The sequence below is a fragment of the Ixodes scapularis genome, unplaced genomic scaffold (genome assembly GCF_016920785.2).
Source record: "Ixodes scapularis isolate PalLabHiFi unplaced genomic scaffold, ASM1692078v2 PGA_scaffold0__279_contigs__length_252992795, whole genome shotgun sequence".
Taxonomy (NCBI): domain Eukaryota; kingdom Metazoa; phylum Arthropoda; class Arachnida; order Ixodida; family Ixodidae; genus Ixodes; species Ixodes scapularis.
The window spans coordinates 250,305,223-250,329,648 of NW_024609835.1; the positions used below are offsets into that span (position 1 = coordinate 250,305,223).

At 42.1% G+C, this 24,426-nt stretch overlaps 1 protein-coding gene and 1 pseudogene across 2 annotated transcripts in view; both read right to left on the bottom strand.

Moving 5' to 3' along the window:
* Nucleotides 1-8,094: 8,094 nt before the first annotated feature.
* On the bottom strand, nucleotides 8,095-10,557 carry LOC120839960 (annotated as a pseudogene).
* An 8,452-nt stretch (nucleotides 10,558-19,009) lies between these two features.
* The window catches only part of LOC8039636 (proclotting enzyme), a 78,970-nt gene continuing 73,553 nt past the window's right edge, over nucleotides 19,010-24,426 (bottom strand). For both annotated transcript variants that reach the window (XM_040500907.1, XM_029979124.3), the window contains 2 exons: nucleotides 20,200-20,348; nucleotides 19,010-19,278 (listed from right to left, as the gene is read on the bottom strand). In XM_040500907.1, the coding sequence (XP_040356841.1) occupies nucleotides 19,120-19,278; nucleotides 20,200-20,348 (308 nt within the window). In that variant the 3' untranslated portion in view covers nucleotides 19,010-19,119. The remainder of the gene's footprint in view (nucleotides 19,279-20,199; nucleotides 20,349-24,426) is intronic.

Genomic DNA, 24,426 nt, shown 5'->3' on the forward strand with positions numbered 1-24,426 from the left:
TATCATTTACATTGTTCAGAAAGCGCTTTAAGAGCTGCCATGCCTTCGTTTTTTCTTTGATTAGATCATCAATCTCCTTAGTTATCGAATCATTCTGTAGTTTGCGTTTCTTTATATTATTTTTTTTGAGTTGATTTTTTTGTATATATTATCAAATAAATCTATAAGACGGTCATATAGTTTTTCAGGATCCTGTTCCTCAGCAATTTCATTCCAGTTCACTTCCTGTATGTACACATCAACTTTCCTATTATTAACAAAGAAATTCTCAACATATTCTTTTTTTCCATCCCTAAAAAAATTCGAAATGGTCACTGCTACAATATAATGATCTGCTACTTTTTCAGTAATTACTTGTCCTTCAGATTTACCTTTTGTTCGTGTATGTATGTGGTCTATGCACCTCCGATTGGGTTCATTTTCCTCCAGATACTTCTTCCCTTGTGAAATCCTGCATCATTGGTTCCAAGCTGGATAATACTAAGCTATTAAGGTAGTTATTTGTCATCGTATTCGAACTATGAGTGTCTATGTTTATATCACCAGCAAGAATTATATCATTCTCTTTATTCACCTTTAACCATTTATTTAGTTCGTCTATAAAATAACCTATATTTCCTTGGGGCGCTCGATAGAGACCTAATACGGAGAATGATTTTTGTTCTTATCTAGTTCAACGTGAAGAGCCTCTGTTGAGTAAAATTTAGTTTTTTTTTTGTATTTGATAATTTTAAGTTTATTATTAGTCATGACCATCACTCCATCTCCCCTTCGACCGTCTCTACTGTGAAAAACCACATCGAAATTTTCAAGAAAAAACAATGTTTCTTCTTCTGTTTTGATATTAGTTTCTGAAAAAAAGAACAATAACATCTAGCTTATCAAGATAGGGCTCCACCCGACTGTTTATTTCATTCCAATGCTTTTTAAGACTACGAACATTTACATGCAACAAAACAAAAGAACACCCATCAATAGGAGTGGCTTCTCTTTCCCACCACTTCTCAAGGGTTGAATATGTCTGTCTTCAATCCATTTTCAATTTACTTTATTTTATCAAGATCACTCCGTGTTGCGATACGGATTGCCCGATCACCGTCCTTTTTTCTTACGTACGTGCAACCGCCTCTGTGCCACGTGTATCGATATTTAAGTTCCTTAGCTTTTCCTCTGGCATCAAAGTAGAGCTTTTTGTTTGTTTCCGTCAAGTTTTCTTGTAAGTAAATGTTATCGTCTGAGTCATCCGATCGGAGCCTTCTCTTATCGTTTAGCCATTCGTCTCGGATGGTTCAGTTCATGAATCTTATCATTATCGGGGGCGTTTTTCCTTTCCTTGTTGGAATACGGTGAATGGCTGCCACTTCCTCTTTTTTTAGCCGCGTTACCTGCAGTTTGTCCGCGACACTACCGAGCTTTTCAATTAGGTTCTCGTTTTCAGTGGCAAAAATGCCATGAACTTCAAGGTTGTTTAGCCTGCCGTATTGCTCAAGGTTGTTGAGGTCTTGTTTAAGTTTTTTTATTTCTTGGTCTTTTGGTTGAGTCTCTTCAACCTTGATTACTCTCCGTTTGATATCTGCAATTTCTTTTTCTTGCGCTGTTAGCTTTTCCATAGCTTCTTCATATCTGTCCGACATTCTTTGGACCTTTCTTTCGATTTCTTGCACAGTTTCCTTTACGCTGGCCAAGTCATCGACCTTCTTTTCTAGGGGTCCAAGAACCAATAGCATTTGCGTGATTTGTGCTAACTTCTTGTGAATGTCATGCTCACCTTCCGATACATTCGTTTGCGCGTCGCTTCCCAAGCAGCACAGAGTTGGCCAGTCATCGGCCGATGGCTGGCAATGGTCCTTGGCCAAGTGGCCAGACAGTCTCCACAGACTGGCCGGTGACTGGCCTTTATCTGGCCATTGGCCAATGGCCACTGGCCATCAGCCATCGGTCAAGCATTGGCCAATCAATGGCCACTCTCTGGCCACTGGCCAAGCATTGGCCAATCAATGGCCACTCTCTGGCCACTGGCCAAAAGACCATCGCCAGACATTGGCCATTGCTTGGCCAAAATCCGTGCTGCTTGGGTTGGTTTCGATCGCGTTTTCGAAATGCGACATGTTTGACACACCCAATTTTCTCTCAAGCTAATTGACTGTTTTTTCTCTTTGACACTACTCTTGGGCACACCGGAGCAGTTCCCTAGGCGGTATCGGAATCGACATTCAGTACATTGCATATCCTTCCCATCTCATTCCAATTTTTTGTTACAGTTCAAACAGAGATCAGAAGTTTCATCATCTGAAGACATTTACAATGTTCAACACACAACTCGCAGTCAGCGGCAGCAGCAAGTATCGTTAGGTAAAGGTATCAGTGTTTTATGATAAATTATTACCTGAAAAAGTTCAATGCGTTACGCTCTGGCGTGGTTCCTGCCGCTGACTGCGATGGTTGTGTGGCGGGGTGCTTCTTTTAACCCCTTGATGACGTTCGCTGTCACGTTACTAATCGGTTGTTCGTGTTGCTGACCAGTCCTCAGTCACAAGCCCGTTGTAGTTATCAGTACGGTGTTTGCGAGATGACGTGACTGATCCGTGACTGAAGAGATGATCCGTCGGGCCTTGGTCGCAGCTTGGTCTCCGGTAGCAAACCGTCCGATTATCAGTGCCGTCGGGCTCTGAAAAAGTTCAATGTGTTACGCTCACTCTGGAGTGGTTCCTGCCGCTGACTGCCGAATCTGTGCAGTGTCACTTCTAATTAGAAACAATTCATTTATAACGTATGTAACGACTCTTTTTTTTATATTTGCAGTCAAATAGGGGATAGTTACTGAATATGGTCCTCGTAGACCTACAGCTAAATTCACCATTTGCGAGGATGGCGATTTGGCGGCCATCTTTAATGGTGATATCAAAAAGGGCTGCGGCCCTGATAATATTAACTTGGGAGCGGGCTGGCTCTTGGACAAAGACCACAGAAAGAATAAAACACTTAAGAAAAAGGTAACGACGAACACCTTTTGAGGACTAATGCACTTTGGTCCTTCTACTTAGCTTTTGTTTTTGTATAAACTTCTCAGTTCTATTGTAATGCTTGTTTTTTGTTGTACTGCTTGTGGCACGGGTTTTCCCAATTCTCCCTCTTTTTTATTTCGTCTCTTTTGTTTGTGAAGGTTTCTCCCTCTCTTTCCTTCGTCTCTTTTGATTCGTGTAGGATTTGACGCCTATATAAGCACCCTTCGTTGTCAAATGAAATTCAGCTGTGTTTGAGTCTTTGTGTTTGTCCGTCCCTTTTTGTTCCAGTCTCGGGGTTTTTGTCGAAATGTTTAACCACCACCAGCTCGTTTGCGCCCTTACCTTTTGTCAACACCTCTTCTTGCAACTGACAACAACACAGATGCAGTGAATTTCCTAGTGGAGTACGTTTGAAGTCACTCCTTCCCAAATGAAAGCAAAAGAAGAATAAAAAAAAACGCTATACTAAATACCGGATAAACGGGGAGAGAAAAAGAGTGACACAAAAATTGCGTTGTGGGATGGAAGATGAATTGCAATGATGCCAATTTCGGAGTAAGGAATTCTGTCTCACTCTTATTTAGAATGACTGAAGGCGCCGAAATATTATTAACTGAATTCATGCTCAAGGATTCTAAAATTTATCTGCCTAACCTACTACTGTGCCTTCCCGACATCCTCGTTTGCTCAAAACTCTGAACACAGCCACTGCACATACGGGAATGAAAGAGTCGGCCGAAGCTTTCCAAACTTCCAGATGGTGCTCGCGGAGTCGGTGGTTGATGCAAATGTCCGTTTGTCTTATGTATTTTTCGCCACACCCCAAAGAAACAGAATAAACCTTCTGCTCTTCGCATGGGAGGAACTTCGTGGTATATTTGACTGTGCATTCTTGAGGATTCTCACTCCCGTTCCCTTTTTGGAAAAACTACTTAATGTGCATAAGAAATGAAAGTCACCACATTGATGTTGTACCTAAAAGCAATGGCTTGTAGTCAATACACTGAATTATGGACATATGAAATAACCTCAAAGCGATTCCGCTTATTACTTCTAGTTATTGTGTTTGGCCCGTGACTTGAACTCCAGTGAACTTGATTGAAAAGACTCAAGAATGCTCAGTCAAGCATGCCAACAAGTTACTCCCAAGCGAAGAGCAGAAGGTTTAGTCTGTTCCTTTGTGGTGTGGTAAACTGTACATAGGACAACCGGGAGGTGCATCAACCACTGACTCCGCTAGCACCACCTGAAATTTTCAATAGCTTCAGCAGACTCTTTTCACCTCCAATGTCATTCACTCCCGCATGTGCAGTGGCTGTGCACCGAGTTTCAAGCAAACGAGAATTGTGGGAATGAACAGTTCTAGGTTTGGCAGAGAACTTATAAAATCCTTCAGCATGAATTCAGTTAATATTAATACTTCCGCACATTCCACCATTTTAGCTAAGGATGAGATAAAATTCTTTACTCCGGAATCGGCGTACTTGAATCTCAACTTCCATCAGACAATGCAATTTTTCTGTCATTCTTTTTATGTCCCCGTTTATCCCGTATTTACAATATCGCTTTTTTTTTCGTCATTCTGGGAAAGAGTGGCTTCAAAACTACTCTGCTAGGAGATTCACTGTATCAGTGTTTTTGGGAGTTGAAAGAAGTCTCCGTCATCCCATTTTCTTAAGCGTTTTATTCTTTTTGTCGCTTCTGATAATATACCGAACCTTTTTCTCTTTAGGTACGCCGAATGGTCAGTTAAGTTTCTGCATTTGATTTAATGCCATAGCCTCAGCACAGGCACAGTGCCTGACAAATAGAAAATCGCCAGGGTATTACATCTATTTAAATCAGGCGACAGTCACTGTATTGTTAGTTACAGACCTATTTCTCTTTGTCTACATCTAATAAAGTACTTGACAACTAAATTTGAAGCATCTGATTGTATTCTTCTAGAAATTAGAATTTTTTACCGGATGAACAACATGGGTTCATATGCGAGATGTCCACAGTAACTCAATTAGTTCACTCGATACACAAAGTTTTGGCCCCTATTGACGCAGAAGATCCCAAGGTGACAAAAGGTTTATAGATTTCGGAAAACACTTGGTCCCATTTCCCCTAAAAAAGAAAAAAGAAACTTTTGCACAAGTCGCGTTTCATTGTCACTAACGGGAGCATATTAGGTTGGCTCGATTCTTATCTAACGAATAGACGGCAGCAAGTAAGTGTTGATGTTGTTTTCTCACCTGAATCACGTCTTATCGGGTGTGCTCCAAGCATTGGTTCTTGGGCCACTCTTATTTTTAATATTTATCAATGACTTGAAAATAAATAATCCGTCCATTCAGTGTCGCTTTTTTGCCGACGATTGTGTATAATTTTTTTGAGTAACGAGTCTGTCAGACTAAGAATTTCTTAATCGCTGACCAAGAATGTCTTAATCGCTGTCTCTTTTCGATTCATTCGTGGTGCATAAAGTGGAATATGCTTTTTAACTCCGCAAAGTGTGTTCAAATGACTGTAACGCGTAAAAGTTTTCCTCGTATTGTATTAACACCGAACCATTCGTGTCTGTTGATCAATTTTAATATCTCAGTGTCTAAATCACTTTAAATCTAAACTGGAACGCCCATGTAAACTAGATAGGCAACAAAAGCTATGTGGAAACTGTGTCTTTTGAAACGCAATCTTTGTCACAGCCCTTTTGAAACTAAGTTGATTGCGTACAAAACAATTATCGGTCCCATGTTAGAGTACAAAGCTTTTGTGTGCCCCCCCCCCCCCCCCCCCCGGCTTTAATCGATAAGCTCAAGGAAGTCCAAAAGAAGGCACTGCTTTATGCTTATAATCGGTACAGTCTTTAATTTTCGACTTATACGTTTTGTCTGAATTGTGCAATTTAGTGACATGACGAAAACTAGACCGTGCTAAATTTCTCTTTAATGTGCTCCTAGGCAATTGGAGTTGCGTCTTAGGCATTACATTGCAATAATCAAACTAGGCCACCACGAAAAAAAACAAAAACCCCATCTATCTCTCACTGAACCGTTCTGTAAGACCACTTTGTTTAATACCTCCTTCTTTCCCAATACTGTGAATAGATGAAACAAGCTTCCCAAAGGTGTTGTTGGTTCGGCGTCACTTGCTACTTTTAATAGTGCTCTATGTAAGCACTTTAACGGGAAGCACTGTCCTGTTATTTTTCCATGGTTACCTTGGTATGGTGCACGGTTACAATTGAACGACTCCCTGCTTTGGTGTTCATAGTGAATTCTGGCAGCATAGACGAATAAAATAAAAGTACGCTTGAGGCTGGTGACGCCCTCTCGTTGTACTTGTTCAAAAATACTTATACCATACAACTGTCCTGTCAAGTTTATTTACACAAATACCCAAATACCACAATATATAGCCTTCTCTTCGTAGACTTGAGATTAATATTGGAGACATATTTTGTAGGTACACCCAAGCGTGTAATGACATTTGTCTTGTAAATAATTTCAATTTCAGAATTACCTCAAGACGTTCTCAAAACAGTAAAAATGGTCACATCCTTGAGTTTATTAAAAGAATCTTTAGCGCACTGAAGGGAAAATCTGAGGGACGTGCGATCTTTATTGCGTTTTCATATTGAACTTTGCTTCAAAAGAATCAATACTCTCGTGCATTCCTGAAATTCAAATTTATGTACCGACATTTGCTTATTGACAGACGAGCCCGTGAATAACCATTAAAACATTTAGAGATGCCGGAATGTGTCTGTTTGTAGTAATAATATGCTTTATTTCTTTCAGGCACATAGAGAAATCCGACCCTCAAAAGCGATGAAGGCGTGAACGTAAGACACGTGGGACATATAATAATGAAATTCATCAAATGTGTTTTTTACGACGATTCCCAAGCGCACTAACGTTCATTTCGATATATAGAAACTCAGAGCCCGGAAGTGTTAGTGCAAAGGAATCGTCCTTTTCTAAATTTGAAGCGATCTTAGCCCCCAGATGCCGCACGAAGCATCTTGGGTACAGGTTAGCCACTAAGCCACGACGAAATGCAGCGCTTGCATTTTCAAATATGCGACTTCCCTTAATCTTATAATACAGTAGGTGTTGCCTACCAACACGAATGGAATGCCGGGGGAAGCTTTTTCGGGCTCTTGACCTGCCGCAGCTTGTGGGCAGTTAAACACAGGACCACAATGGAACATGAAAGAAGTATTCTGGGCCGGTAATCGGTGTTCCATGGTCCCCTCAATTTCCTAGCTTTTTGAATTATCCGTGAGCCGGGAGGCTCATGCTGCATTCTAGAGCGGTGTCCAGGCCGCCCGAGAAATATGGGACGCAGCAGGTCCCACCCAGGCAGCAGCGCCGACGCTGGGCCAGCGCCGGGGGAATATTACTCACAATATTGGGCCAGTTTCATGTTTGACACCACGGCCTAGTATTGGGCGAATATCGCTTAACGATCGTTCTAAAAATGGCCGATATCATTCGAGTACTGGGCAGAGATGGGCGAATATCGGTTAACGTGGGCGCGGCCGCTGCGGTGTGAGCGGACTTAAGGCCGGGCCGACGTTACTAAAACCATGTTGAATATACCCGAGACTGGGGTAGAAAGGAACATAAAAGTCGAAGAAACAGAAAGGGACAGGACGACGTCTCAAACTCAGCTACCAGGTTTATTTAGTCCTCCTTATATAGCCCACAAACAGACCACGACCAACACAAAGGGGCAACTCTAACCAGTTCAAACGCCAAACCCTCCAGACAGTCACTACCAACACAAAGGGACAACCTCTAAACAGTCCAAACGTCAAACCCTCTAATACTTAAAGTAGCGCTATGGACGGCCTTCATGTCGATTCACAAAGATAACTCAGCAATCTCCCCCAAAATATAACAAAAGGACTTGTACTATTCCAAACTAACAAAGATTCACACACAAAAAAAAAGAAACCTTTTTCCATTTAAAATGTTTCTCTTTCCTCCTCGACGAAAGGATGACACGCACTGAACCTAAAGCGGTGCAAAGATGGACAGTACAGCATCTCCCCCCTTCCCCCCCCCCCCCCCCCAAAAAAAAAAAAGAAACATAATTATATTTTTAAAAAGCTTTTGGAATTTTTACCGAACTGTAACGACGCCTGACTTATGCAATTACCTAAAGACTTTATTGGTACCGTCTCCCTTATTAGCCTTTTTGTATCATTCCTCTCCTTGTGAATGATTTCTGTCTCCGACCACATAGCAGTGCAGTTGTTACATTCGTTGACATGTTTTGCGATTTCTGAGTTCGGTGCATTGTTACTCACTTTTCTTTAGTGTTCACTTAATCTGTCGTTAATACATCGTGATGTTTGTCCTACATACTTAAACCCACATTCCAGTGGTATCTCATACACCACACCATTCTCGCAATTTACCGATTTTTCTTGATGGTTTTTTTTTTGCAGTTGTTAGCAACTGTCTGAAATGGCATCAATCTATTGAGTTTAAAATTTGAGCTGAAGACCGTGTCTACTCCAAACTTTTTCGCACATGCCTTCAAGTTGTGCGAAATCTCATGAAAATAGATGATCACGGCAAATCTAGTCCTTTTACCCTGTTCCTTTTCTCTCCTTCCTTTGATAACTATTTCTAACTGCCGTTTGATAAAAATGTTTTTATACCCTACACTGATCAACCTTTTGCATTGTCTTTTAGCTGAATCCGTGATGAAATGAACACACAATCTGTCCAGCGCGTTTCTGACCAACGACTTTACAACCCCAGCTTTTACGGTCTTGGAATGACAGCTAATCCTTGGCAACACCGGTTTAGAATTTTCTTTTCCGTATTCCCAACATACCGCCTGATTTACATGTATACGTAAGTCTAGGAACTCCAGGAGCCCTCCTTCTGGTTTTTCCGTAGTAAACTTCAATTCTGGAACCACTGACCTTATCTCACGTTCCAGACTGTCCGTTAGATCATTCGTTACCGTGCAAATTATGATGTCGTCCACATATCTTCTTACTAACGCCATACCCGGGGACTTCTCCTGCAGTCTGTCATGCACTACTCGATCGAAGGAGTTTAAGTAAACTTATGCCAAAATCGCTGCGACCGACGAACCTATACAAACCCCGTCTTTTTGAACGTACTTCCTTCCTTCGTCTTCGATTACCGTCGACTTCAGATAAAAATCCGGGATCGTTAGGAAACTCTCTACCGCTATATCTGAACCTGCTTGGAACTTTACGAGATTCAACTCCAATGCCTCTCTCACTCTCTGCATCAACCGAGTCTTTTCTAGCGAGTAATAAAGGTCCTTAATATCCATGGACAAAAGATAACATTGCTGTCCATGAAATTTTTCCAACAAGTCAATCAGTTCATTTGAACTTCTTAGAGACAATGAATTATCTAGGCATGCATACATCAACCCTCGCTGAAGAAACTTTGAAACCACTTTCTGCCAAGTTCCGTTCTCGTTGATGACCGTACGAAGAGGCATTTCAGGTTTATGGTCATTGTGAAAGAACTTGATACTTAATGTCGATTTGGTAGCACTCGTGATACTTTTTGCTACATTCTTTAAGTCGTCTTCATTCAGGATTGCACAAATGTTCCCTCTCAATTTTCCTACATTGCCTGCCCACTCAGAAAACAAAGATTCCATTGCAACTTCTGTTTTTTTCTTGAATACTGCCATTGGCAAGACGGCAAACTTTCCGGACTTATCTGTTTCCAATAGTTTTAGGGACTTCGTTTCTAACTCCTTCTTAACCACGTTAACTTCTCTGAAATTTCTTTTTTCCTCCGGGTACGAATCTCCCATGACTGTCTCCATCGTACTAATAGCGTGATCTATAAAAGCGACATTTTCTTCCGGGACGACCTTTCTGGCCACAGTATGAATGGTAGACAACACGTCAAGTCTCGAGGGTTTTACATCCAAACAACACTTCGGTACCTTAGCTAACACTTCCTCCGTCTCGCGTGTCAACGCTTCCCCACATGGATTGATAGGAGACTGTCGAGACTTAGGCCATGCATCAATCCCAAACCACGTGTTTTGAGGCCCATTATTAACAATTTTTGAGTTCATTAGACTGTCCAATACATGCCTGCGCTTCACATACAATAATCGGTCGAACAGGGTTCTTTTGGTGCTGGTCCATTGATGGTACTCCCGGTGGTACTTGAAATCATCTCCCAGGAGAAGCGTCCAAAGTCTGTCGCAGGCTCCTTTGATGTCCTGGATCCTTTCGCTGGCTCCGTCCCGGTAGGCCTTGTAGATCTTTTTTTTGGCGTACCAAGGAACACGTTGACGACAGATGCTTGAAGTTTTCCGGGTCCACGAACTTTTTCCGAAGACAGATGTCGAAGAATGCCCCATCCGCTTCCAGCTCGGCCAAACGACGGCCCAGCTTGTCCAAAACCGTAATAGCTTGGAGGATTAACGTGTTGGGTGGAGGTGCGAATGTTGAACCATAAGAAAAGGCGACTAAGCCTACCTCTGGGACGATCAGAGATAAAATAGTAAGGGTGCAAGCGAGCTGGTGGATGTTAACCATGTTGAATATACCTGAGACTGGGTTAGAAAGGTACATAAAAGTCGAAGAAACAGAAAGGGACAGGACGACGTCTCAAACTCAGCTACCAGGTTTTTTTAGTCCTCCTCTTTATATAGCCCACCTCCTCCTTATATAGTCATCAACGAGAACGGAACTTGGCGGAAAGTAGTTTCAAAGTTTCTCCAGCGAGGGTTGATGTATGCATGCCTAGATAATTTATTGCCTCTAAGAAGTTTAAATGAACTGATTGACTTGTTGGAAAAATTTCATAGACAGCAATGTTCTGTTTTGTCCATGGATATTAAGGACCTTTATTACTCGCTAGAAAAGACTCGGTTGATGCAGAGAGTGAGAGAGGCATTGGAGTTGAATCTCGTAAAGTTCCAAGCAGGTTCAGGCATAGCGGTAGAGAGTTTCCTAACGATCCTTGAGGTTTATCTGAAGTCGACGGTAATCGAATACGAAAGAAGGAAGTACGTTCAAAAATACGGGGTTTGTATAGGTTCGTCGGTCGCACCGATTTTGGCAGAAGTGTACTTAAACTCCTTGGATCGAGTAGTGCATGACAGACTGCAGGAGAAGTCCCCGGGTATGGCGTTAGTAAGAAGATATGTGGACGTCATCATAATTTGCACGGTAACGAATGATCTAACGGACAGTCTGGAACGTGATATAAGGGCAGTGGCTCCAGAATTGACGTTTACCACGGAAAAACCAGAAAGAGGGGTCCTAGAGTTCCTAGACTTACGTATACATGTAAATCAAGGGGTATGTTGGGAATACGGAAAAGAAAATTCTAAACCGGTGTTGCCAAGGATTAGCTGTCATTCCAAGACCTTAAAAGCTGGGATTGTAAAGTCGTTGGTCAGAAACGCGCTAGACAGATCGTGTGTTCATTTCATCACGGATTCAGTTAAAAGACAATGCAAAAGGTTGATCAGTGTAGGGTATAGAGGCAGTTTTATCAAACGGCAGTTAGAAATAGTTATCAAGAAGGAGAGAAAAGGAACAGGGTAAAAGGACTAGATTTGCCGTGATCATCTATTTTCATGAGATTTCGCACAACTTGAAGGCATGTGCGAAAAAGTTTGGAGTAGACACGGTCTTCAGCTCAGATTTTAAACTCAGTAGATTGACGCCATTTCAGACAGTTGCGAACAACTGCAAAAAGAACCATCGAGAAAAATCGGTAAATTGCGAGAATGGTGTGGTGTATGAGATACCACTGGAATGTGGGTTTAAGTATGTAGGACAAACATCACGATGCATCAACGACAGATTAAGTGAACACAAAAGAAACGTGAGGAACAATGCACCGAACTCAGAACATGTCAACGAATGTAACAACTGCACTGCTATGTGGGCGGAGACAGAAATTATTCACAAGGAGAGGAATGATTCAAAAAGGCTAATAAGGGAGACGGTACGAATAAAGTCTTTAGGTAATTGCATAAGTCAGGCGTCGTTACAGTTCGGTAAAAATTCCAAAAGCTTCTTAAAAATATAATTATGTTTCTTTTTTTTTTTTGGGGGGGGGGGAAGGGGGGAGATGCTGTACTGTCCATCTTTGCACCGCTTTAGGTTCAGTGCGTGTCATCCTTTCGTCGAGGAGGAAAGAGAAACATTTTAAGTGGAAAAAGGTTTCTTTTTTTTTGTGTGAATCTTTGTTGGTTTGGAATAGTACAAGTCCTTTTGTTATATTTTGGGGGAGATTGCTGAGTTATCTTTGTGAATCGACATGAAGGCCGTCCATAGCGCTACTTTGGGAATTAGAGGGTTTGACGTTTGGACTGTTTAGAGGTTGTCCCTTTGTGTTGGTAGTGACTGTCTGGAGGGTTTGGCGTTTGAACTGGTTAGAGTTGCCCGGTTGTGTTGGTGGTGGGCTGTTTGTGGGCTATATAAGGAGGACTAAATAAACCTGGTAGCTGAGTTTGAAACGTCGTCCTGTCCCTTTCTGTTTCTTCGACTTTTATGTTCCTTTCTACCCCAGTCTCAGGTATATTCAACATGGTCAACATCCACCAGCTCGCTTGCACCCTTACTATTTTATCTCTGTTACTAGGACCACTCAGTTGGGAAACTGCCGTAGAGCCTGCTCTGAAAAAGTGGCACCGATCCGTACTCGCGAACCGAGCTAATCGCGATCACTACGCCACCCTTTCTCCCGCACCGGCCTCTCGAGGAACTGCACGTGACTTCTGTTTTGGCTTTAATCGGCTGTTTTGGCGCCGATACAGATGGAAGGGGCTTCAAGGGTGCCACCCCCGACTCCCAAGCAGACATGCCGAAGTTAGGATGCGCCATAGGTCGGGACGCGCTACCTGAAATCACCGCTGAGGCATGGCTGTATAAAAGCAATATTAATTGTGCTGCACAACCTTGTAAAATAAAGATTTTAGAAAACAACACGCGCCCCCCGTTTTGTACTAATCTCCAATAAAAGTTACCACAAAAAGAGTTTTTTTTCGTTTGTTTGTACGAAAAAACCTAGTTCCAGCCGCTGATTGCCAGGCGCGCCCTCAGCGCGAACCGTGGCAACAGCGGTTGCCGCCGGGATTGGCCGGCGCGATTGCCCGATTCAGAATCGTTTAAGAAACGGGCAAGAATTCGTAATACCGGCCGATATAGCCGGTTCAGACCCAACAAATTATTGGTATCGTTTTAGAAACGATCAAAAACTGCCAATACCGGCCGATATAGCCGGTTCAGATTCCACAAATTACCGGAAAACAGCGCTGAATACTGTATGTCAGCGTTGCGTTGGCCAACCCAAGTGATGTTCCGCCGACATCGGCCACATCACAGTAATATTGGCGCGATTTTTACGATCCAGCGCCAATATCGGCAGTATCAGAATATTATTCGCCCGATTTCTCCGATCCGACGCCAATGTTGCCGAAATACTGTGTGCTCCCTGGGGTCGTAATCCTACTCCTCGAGAAGCCTAGGCACGCCCTTACGACAGTTGGAGGTTGGTATCTCAACGGCGGCTCTCACGAAAATGACCTAGCGCACTGCCGCGAGCGCCGACTTTATTTTATGCGGTGCTGAGAGGAACGCGTCTGCGTGGATGAGCGCGTACCGCTTTCACAAAAGATTTCGCATGCTGCACCCTCTCTAGCCTTGCCAAGCTGACCAAACCTAAGATTTATTAAGCATCCAAGCATACATTTGAACATGAACTAGTATTGCGTGCTTTTTTATTCATAAATTCCACTTATTATGTGTAGGACAGAAGAGTTCGTTGAATAGATAAAAGTGAAAAAATAACGATCTAAAAACAGTTGTTTCTACGAGGAATATTGCAGCCCTGTACAGACTGATCAGAAATTCATCTGCGGCAATGAGCTGCAAAATGCGAGGCCAATCTGCGGCTTTTACCTAAACATGTGTATGTTCTGGGCATCCAACTAGCTGAAGTAGGATGTCATCAATACTACAGGTTTTCCCGCTCATTTTAATCCAAGCGACGGCCAATTTTATCCAAGTGCTACACATTTTAATCCCTGTGCCACACAGTTTCATCCAAGCGCCTAACAATTTAATCCCGGGGTCAGTCAATTTAACCCACAATATATATGTCGTGTTTTGCTTACGCATTTGGTAACTTTGAATAATTGTTTACAAAATTAGATTTTTGGGGGTACAACTGATCATTTGATCACTATTGTGACTATTTGGAGTTACTAGTCCCACTATTGACGAGGCTTAATTGCTATGCTGATTTTTCTTTTCGTAACCTCGACTTATTGTGGCGCACTCGAATTTATTTTAGCTGATTGGACGTTTTGTTTAACCTTTCTTATTACTCTACCTAACATTGCTACAGTTCAGATTATATAAGTACAACTGCAATTTTCGATTACTCTTTTGATTACTTGGTGTTAATATTGCTCCAATTGATCTATAATGAACCCAGTTGACATTATTATTTCTATTTTGATTACTTCGAGTTACTTTTTTGACACATTGGTCATAAATTTGATTTGAATGCCATTGGGATGACTCTTCATTGCTTTTAGCTAATATTCAACGAATTGAATTGTTATACCATCTATGAATATTGGCATTATGATTACACTTTTGATTACTTTGAGTTACTCTCAATTCAATTGACTTTAATTCGGCCTAAGTGATGTTTGGTGACTCTTTTTTACTTTGTGTAATTATAGTTCCAATTTATCGGTTGTGAGCTCAATGATGCATTATTATTAGTCTTGATTACTTCGAGTTACTTTTGATCCAGAGAAATTTAATTCGGCCTCATTGATATTGCGATAACTGTTTTGATTTTTTGGGCTAATATTTAGCAAAATTATTCATTATTAGCTCAATTGACATTAAAATTACTTGTTTGATTGCTTTGAGCTACTATTGACCGAATGAACTTTAATTCGGCCTAATTGACATTTTGACTACTCGTTTGATTACTTCGTGTTATTATACCTCCAATTAATTTATAATGAACTCAGTTGACATTATTATTACTCTTTTGATTACTTCGAGTTACATTTAACCAGTGGGCTTGAATTCGACCGAAATGACATCGCATAACCTTTTGATTACTTTGAGCTTATCTTCATACAAAGTTCTTTATTATGAGCCTAATGTATATTATGATTACTTTTTTGATTACTTTAAATTACATTGACCGAATGGATTTGTCCTATCTCACAATTTGGTAACTCTTTTGATTACTTTTAGGTCACATTCAACCAATAGGTCTTTTAAGACCTATTGGTTTATTACTCTTTTGTCCCGATTCATCTTAATTCAGTTTAATTGACGTTGTGAGGACGCTTGATTATCTTCTGCCCCACCTCTGCCCGTTTCGATCTGGATGAGCATCGTACTGGACGAGCATCGTATCGTACGTGTATGCCTACTGCGTGGTGCACGTTAAAGACCCCAGGCTAGCGGTTTTGCTGCACTGGCTATATTTCTGGTCTAAAGCGAGTGACTCGTCGCAACTTTGAAATGGCTGACCAACTACACGCTGTCTAAATATCCACACAACCCCAAATATTTTAAAATTTTCTGCTAATTTTCAAGCAATTGATTTATTGCAAGCATAATTGGCATAATGATTTATATTTCTTATATTTTTTTTGTTCACTATTGACTCAATGGGCTATAAATCCGCCCCATTAACATATTGGTGACAATTTTGAGTACTTGGAGTTATTGCGCCACCAATTTATTTATGATGAGCTCAATCTTCATTGCCATGACTTGATTAATTCGAGTTACTCTTGACCCAACGAACATCATTTCGGCTTAATTGACAGTTTGATGACTTTTGACTACTTTGAGCTAATATCGAACCAATTGACAAATTTAGCTCTTATGAGCTACATTTGCATTATGATTACTTTTTTGATTGGTTTGAGCTAGTATTGACCCTGGAGACCAGTCTGCTTAATTGACAGTTTGGTGACTATTTTGATTACTTTAGGTCATTATTCAGCCAATTTAATATTTATTAGCAAAATTGATAATTTGATTACTTTTTCGATTACTTCAAGTTACTTTCGAGTTACTTTATACTTCACCTCAGCTACCGCGGGCACCAGAGGGCGGCGTCAGACGAGAAGTCCCTCAAGGGAGCCCTTCTCCTCGTTCGACGACTCCCTTTGGTGTCCGCAATTCTTCTGAGGTAAGCGATCTTTGATTCCGATATTTATAGAACAAATGTAGAGCCCTTCCACTTCACGTGAAGATGGAGGACGAGTGAAACTATCTTTACGACGTCTAGGACGACGTCTAGGACAACCTCAAGGACGACGTCCAGGGCGACCTCAAGGATAACTTCTTGGACGACCTGAAGGGCGACGCCTCAAGGACGGCGTTTAGGACGACCTCAAGGACGACGTTTAAGACGACCTTAAGGACAACTTTTAGGACGACCTCGAGGACAACGTCTAGGACGACCTCAAGGACGGCTTCGAGAACCTCTCGGACGACCTCAAGAACGACGTCTAGGACGACCGCGAGGACGAGGCCTATAGGTTGTCCTAGAAGTCGTTCTAGATGTCGTCCTTCAGGTGGTCCTAGACGTTGTTTTCGAGGTCGTCCGAGAGGTTCTCGAAGCCGTCCTTGAGGTCGTCCTAGACGTTGTCCTCGAGGTCGTCCTAGGCGTCGCCTCGAGGTCGTCCTAGAAGTTGTCCTTAAGGTCGTCTTAAACGTCGTCCTTGAGGTCGTCCTAAACGCCGTCCCTGAGGTCGTCCTAGAAGTCGTCCTTGAGGTCGTCCTAGACATTGCCCTCGAGGTCGTCCTAGAAGTCGCATTTAAGGTCGTCCTAGATGTCGTCCCTGAGGTCTTCTTAGGCGTCGTCCTAGAAGTCGTCCTTGAGGTTGTCCGTGAGGTCGTCCTCTAGGTGACTCCAATGGGTAAAAAGTAACTCCAAATAATCAAAAGAGTGGTAAGGTAAAGGAGTAATAAATAAATAACAAAAGAGTAACAACTGAGTTCATTATAGATCTATCAAGAAGTAATCAAGGTAGTAGCCAAAATGTCAATTAAGCCGAATTAAAGTCCATTCGGTCAATAGTAACTCAAAGTAATCAAACAAGTAATTGTAGTGTCAATTGAGCGAACAACACATAATTGTGTTAAATATCAGCTTAAAAAATCAAAACAGTCATTGCAATATGAAGGAGGCCAAATTAAAATCCTATGGATCAAAAGTAACTTGAAGTAGTCAAGACTAATAATAATGCACGATTTAGCTCACAACCGATAAATTGGAACTATAAATACACAAAGTAAACAGGGGTCACAAAATGTCACTTAAGCCGAATTAAAGTGAATTGAACGGGAATAACTTAAAGTAATCAAAATAGTAATCATAATGTCAATATTCACTAGATAAAAATTCAATTCGTTGAATATTAGCTAAAAGTAATGAAGAGTGATCACAATGGCATTTAATTCGAGTTTTTTGGCCAACGGTTCAAGAGTAACTCGAAGCAATGAAGGGAGAAATAATAATGTAAACTCAGTTCATTATAGATCAATTGAAGCAATATTAACACCAAGTAATCAAAACAGTAATTATAAATTGCAATTGTATTTACACCATGTGAACTGTAGCAATGCGAGGTCGAGTAATAAGAAAGGTTAAACAAAACGTCCAATCAGCTAAAATAAATTCGAGTGCGCCACAATAAGTCGAGGTTACGAAAAGAAAAATCAGCATATAAATTAAGCCTCGTCAATAGTGGGACTAGTAAATCCAAGTAATCACAGTAGTGATTAAATGATCAGTTGTCTTCCAAAAAATCTAATTGTATAAACAGTTATTCTAGGTTACCAAATGTGTAAGCAAAACACGACCCCTGAAGACAATAAATGCATATACATATTGTGGATTAAATTGACTGACCCAGGGATTGGATTAAATGGCACTTGGATTAAATGGCACTTGGATTAAATTGTGTAGCGCATATATTAAATTGTGTGGCACTTGGATTAACTCGGCCGTCGCTTGGATTAAACTGAGCGGGAAAACCTGTAGTTTTCAAAGCAAGACACAAATTTCTCATAATTATAAACTCGCAGTTCTAAGCTGGTTCATGATCTAGTTCATAGTCAACCAGAAAAGAATAATACATAAAAAACCTACAGAACAAAGAAGACTCAATTCCAAAAAGTATGAGACTTCATTGTTATTTTTTTATTTCTTGTGTCTCCAGTTCACCTTGAATGTCATTAATCAGCTTGTCTGCTAGTTTACCTTTCGTTATGAATCCAGCTTTCCAAAAAGCATTGGAAGCGATTGCAGATTTGGGTGCACAGGCATGCCTACCAAGCGTTCAGCTGGGGATGGCCTTCTGTCACAATCACAAGCCACTTTGGCAGTGGATCTCCAGCAACATGTGGAAGCATGGCACTTGCTTCATTGCATAGAAATAAAGCGGGGAGAAAGTATGCAGCGCAAATAAGATAAATATCATATTTAACATGATGGTGTTATAGTCACCTTGTGCCCAAGCTTAAAAAAAAAAAAAAACTCATGTGCACGCTACTCATGGTGTACCAACGCGGTATTTTATACGGTTCCCTTGATCAAGTCAAGATATTTTTTGTGGTGTGCAAAACTGGTTACTTAAAACAAATAAAGTAGCTAACTTTTGATATATTATTTTGTTCACAAGAGTTGTAGAGCGTGGTGCGAAATATCGTATCTCGCCTTTTTTATAGAGATAACTTTGCCTTGGACAATATATTCGAGATTGTAAGAAAGCGCGCGAAATATAAATACCCCGTGACTAACATCTTATATGCACTTACTGCTTATATGTGGCAGCTTAAAAAAAAAATCGGCATTTTATCAGGTGTCTTCTGCTCGAATAATTTACATGATCTCTGCAGGTCACACTAGCAACTGGGGATGTAGTGAGAACAAAATCACGATTGCGAGCACTTTGGATCAGTAACACATAATCAAGCGTTGGAAGAGTTTTGTGTCGTTTTATTGTACAAAGTTTGCGGTCTGAGGTGTGGGCCGCGACTAGTGAGCGGGAAGGTAATGGAGGATGGAGCTGGAGCGGTCGATGGGGCTCAGTTTAGCCTCTGAGCGATCCAGTCGAGGTACTTGGCAACCCTGGTGTAGACCCCGGGATAGCCGGGCTCTGCGCAGCGTCTCCCGAATGAAGTGATTCCGATGATTGTGAAGCGCTCCTGCTGATCCAGCAGCATTAGCGGTCCTCCGGAGTCGCCCTAGAACCACCACCGAAACTTAAGCCATTGCACGTGAATCGCTTTCTATACCCTAGGGACGTTCCACTTGACTATAAGGTCTTTTAGCAAATCGCTATCGTGCTCTATGTGCCGAGCTTTCGAGATAATTTGAAGCATGCTTTCAAGCGCGCGCCCCGCGGTCCCGGTATTATTCCGGGCGCGCACTTAAAAAGCCCGCTTCAAATGTTCTAATAGTGAGATACGCGGAACGTGGTAAAGGTTTCCTAAAATTCCCTAATAAAACAAAACTTCCATGAACTACCGCCGCATAAAAATACGAGTTTCCGCAGCAATTTTGCTCATAGTTGCTATAAAAATGATCGTCTGCATTCCACAAAGGTCGTCGTGCATGCTAATTTTGATCAAGGCTATCCAATGTCTGCCATTTTATTAGGTGTAAGTTTCGTGTCCTTCGGCCGTCAAAGTTACAAATACCAGAGGCAGTCACAGTCTTGCAGAATACATCGTGGTGAAATTTACTTCGGCTGCATATAAGCTTCAATATAAGGGGTAGAACTCGGTGTTTGCATCGTCTTCGGGCAACGAATACAAAAGATTGGTTTAGTTAAGACTATAATAAATTCTGCGTATAGAGAGCGTCGTAAAAGGTACTTTCCAAGCAATGTTAATTTCCTTGGCCAATATTTGCAATTAGCAATAATACTAGACACTAAACCTTAGTCTGTGTGTTGATCCTTAGCAGGCGCATATATTTTGTATTAAAACTACAGAAGCTCAAAGAAAGAAAGAAATAGACGAAACTGATAACGAGCAAAAAATTGTCGCTCGCATTCAGCAGTGTCTAACTCTTCAACGCTGTCTCGCTCTCTACACATTGTTGGCACGGTGGTTCCACACTTCTTCATGTACAATCGCAGTACCTCGAACGCAGAAACTCACTCTGCAAGCGTCTTTGTCTCCCTTGAGACTTCCGGCGCAGAGGTAGTTATCTGTGAATGTGATGCTGGTGCGCTTGAAGGACTCCTTGCACGTGTCCAAGCTCTGGATCGGGATGCGGGTGTCTTGCAATGAAGCGCTCGACGGCCCTCCTGCAAGGCGTTACAGGTCGGCAATTACAACCTCGACAGGGACAACCTGCTTCGATTAGCATTCAATAACTTTTAGGGGGGGGGGGGGTGATGAAGTCTGTACTTTTATTCCTAACAAAAGCCTTAAGAAGTTTGTTCGGATTGGCATGTCTAGGACTGAGCTCTGTTTAGACGCTGTTGTGATGTATAAGCTCGGAAAGTTTGTTTACTTATATATATATATTTTGCATTGAGCGTCCTTCTTGGGAGCTTAAACGTGGCACAGATATACCCAACAAAAATGGCATTCTATGAGCTACGGCATTAACAATAAAACGAGTGATTTTATTTTGTCTCCGTTACATTCTGTATACCCTCGACGGCAGAAAGTTGGTCTTTACTTTTCAGAAACTGGATAGAGGTACACTAAACCACTGGAACTGCCTTCGAAGTAGCTGATTAGTCATGGCCAACTGTCAAAATATATGCCAACGCGGGTACACCATATGTTTATGATATCTACGCGCCCTCAGTTGTGATCGCTAACCCGTTTCAGGAAGATAAAGAGCTGAACGACATTTTTATTTATTTCGGACGCACACTGCATACAAGGTAGCAGTCAATAGAGTTATACCACAATAGTTTGAGGAGACGAAGGTGGTATATACAATATTCTAATACCTCCTGCATTGGAATCCTAACATTTCGTAAAAATGAATTTTGCACATGTTTAAGTTAATCAGCAACCTTTAGTCAGGGTGCATGATCTAACAAGCCAATGAGATGTTTAGGTGAACAGTATAATAAATATCAAATTAGGCGATACAATTCTGCGATTTCTGTCAGAATAACTGTGAATGTTGTTTGGGTCGACGCATAGCGTCGTCTTAAACATGTAGAATATGATTAGCTTTGACATGAGGTCACTACACAATAAAGCAGACTATTTCAACTTTTTAATTAGCTTCAAAGTACAACTTCAACAATGGTAAATTAACAAGGAGGAAAGAACGCGTCAGAAGGGCAGAATAACAAACAGCATTGAAACATTTCGTTTTTATACCTACGCAATCTCTACAAAGAGAAATATAGATTATCTAGAGAGCGTGGGTACTGCAAAGCGTTATCCATTAACCAATATTTGTCCAATGCTTGCTTAGAACACAAAATACATTTCAAGACACAGACCGGTTATCAAGGGTTGCTTTCGTCGTGTTTTAGCGTGAGTCATGAATGCACACCGTCATGCACAAGCGCTACCGTGTTACGCGCAGTCGTTCTGCGTATCTTATCATCAGTGCATCTGATCATTGCAGTGTAAATATTCTTGTGTTCTGTTCAAGGAACGTTCGTTCGTCAGTTGACACAACCATCAAGATGGTGTCAGAAGTGCGTGAGGCTGGGAGTGCAGGCTCGGGCCGTCGCCATCAGCATTATTAGTACGCCAGCCACTGCGGGAACGGATACGTCCTATGGCCACGTCCAGTGCTGCAACGCCGCACAGATTCATGATGTCGCCACTGCCACCCGCAAAGCCCTTGGACAAGACTGAAGAGGCCTGGGCTAACGCGCAGGTCTCGAAAAGTGGGTTCGAACTTTTTTCTACGGCTATCCTCCTCTCAACGCAGCCGAAATAGGTGCAAGCAGCGACTTTGCTCATGACGATAAAAGAAAAAGCGCGGAAAAAGTATAGCACGTTTACGTCCAACAACGAAGTAGAGAGCTACTGCGTCAAGTTACTGATCGCAAAGTTCGAGGATTTTTCAAGACCAGCATTGAACCTCGCGTATGCTAGGAACACGAAACCAAAAAGAAGGAGAAGACTTCAGCGTGTGGCTAACAGAACTACCAGTCCCAGGGAAGCATTGCGAGTTTGGAGAGATGGAAGAGAGGATGCTCTGGAAGCAGAATTATAGTTGGAATTCGAGACCTGTAAAATCCAGGAGCAAATGGGTAGTCACAGTCGATATTGACTGGCCGCCAACAAAGCAAGCAGACAGCGGAGAGGCCTGGGACCCTAATATGAATGCTTGGCAAAAATGTGGGCGAGAAATACAGTGGCCGTTATTGGCCGACGCCGCACTTGACCTTGGCGCCAGCCAATCACATTCGCTCGATCTCTCGGTGACTTTTCCGCAAAGTGTCAGGATTAGAACCCCAGCTCAGTTCTCGCGGCGAGCCAACTTCGCAAGATCACCGGGAAGCCGTGCCGAAAGTGCAACATCGTACCGAAAGCTTTTTTTTTTCTTTTCCAAAATAACATTTTTGCGAAGAATCTCCTTCGTGTGTCTGGCAACAGAAATAGAATAGAAGCAGCTTGTTCTTTTTTTTATTTTTTGCGGGGGAGGAGGACATGACAGCCACACCCGGCGAATAGGTTTCCGAACGTCTGGGCGTCGTTACGCGGGTAGCAGCGGTAGTACAACAACTGTAGGAAGCGGTTGAGTGTTACAGTAATGTTTTTCAAAGTGAAAGACGTCATGTACCGCTTCAAGCTGAAGCCAGATGCTCAAGGTACCATGACGACCACAAAAAGTACGTCTGTGACGCTACAGAAAAAGGAAAAAGCACAGCTCGAGCGGATGGAAGCGAACCAAGTCGTGGAAAAGGTAACGGAGCCAACAGAATGATCAAGCTGCATGGTAGTACTCGTTAAAAAAAGTCATAGAACGGTTATGTAATTCGTCAGACTTGAACCGACCTCTGTTGAGAAAATACTACCGAATGCCAACATTAGAAGATGTTGAGCCAAACCCGGGTGGGGTCGGGGGGGGGGGGGGGGGAGCGAATCATTTCTCAGCACTAGACGGTACGTCTGGTTACTGGCAGCAAACATTAGACAACGAAAACTCAAAACTTTACACCGTGGGTGCACGTTTAGGAAGTACAGGTTTTTGAGAATGCCATTTGGGCTCCCAGCAGCGACAGATGTGTTTCAGTGAGTCAGACACCAAATGTTGCAAGATCAAGTAGGGGCGTCCGTGGTGATGGATGATATTCTGTTATGGTGACGAAGCAGACGAGAGCATGACGAAAATTTAAAACAGGTATTGGGTAGATATCGAAGCTACGATTTCAAGATGAACAGGTCCAAATGCCACTTGTTGCAGTAAATTGTCCGCTACTTATGTCGCATCGTGACTAACAAGTGACTGACACTGACCCCAAGAAGACTGCGCAACATCCTAGCCATGAAGGAGGAAATAGTTCGAAATGAACTCGGAGTCTTCCTCGGCAGGGTGAACTTTTAACGCGGTTTGTTCCTGATATGTCAACAATCACCGTTCCGTTAAAAAAAAAATTGCTAAAGAAAAAAGGTTGCCTGGGTGTGGGATGAACGGAAACAAGCAAGTCTCAGGGCATTGCACAAAGTCTGGAGAAAAAAAAAAAAAAAGAAACAGCACCAGAACGACTGACCCATCACGCTCTCGGTTAACGCAAGCTATAGTTGGGCGTACAATCTGCAATAATCCAAGACGGGCACCCGCTGACATACTCGTTCGGTTTGTTAACGGTTACTCAGCAGAAGGACGTACACATAAAAAAAGAAATTCCCGCCATTGCTCACGGATGCTAGCAATTTTATCACTACATTTTGGCCAGCTCGAAGTGACCGTCCAATCTGACTACAAGCCGTTATAAATGATATTAGAAAAGAAAACGCTGTGCATGTGCCCGCTATGCCTATGACGCACGAGACTGAACTTCCGAAGTGTAAAATCGTGGTCAAGTTCAAATCTGCAATAAAAACTCATTCTAGCAGATGCTTTGATTAGTTTTACAAATGTCTCAAGAGGAAACAGACCATTTTTACCTGAACGTAATCGAATGCCTGCCTATTTCAGACAAACACCTGAACGACGTGTTGCAAGAAACCAACCAATATCCGGACATGAACATGCTGCGAGACTACACAAGTGGAGTATGACCTGAAACCAAGAGCTGGGTTGCGGCGAATATCAGAGCTTTCTGAAACTACCGCAATAAAATCCACGTCCAGGATGGACTCGATTTCACAGCAACAGGCTCGTCATCCCCGCAAGGCAGCATAGGGTGTACTCACAACTCTGCATGTCTTACATGGAGAAGCCGAAAAAAT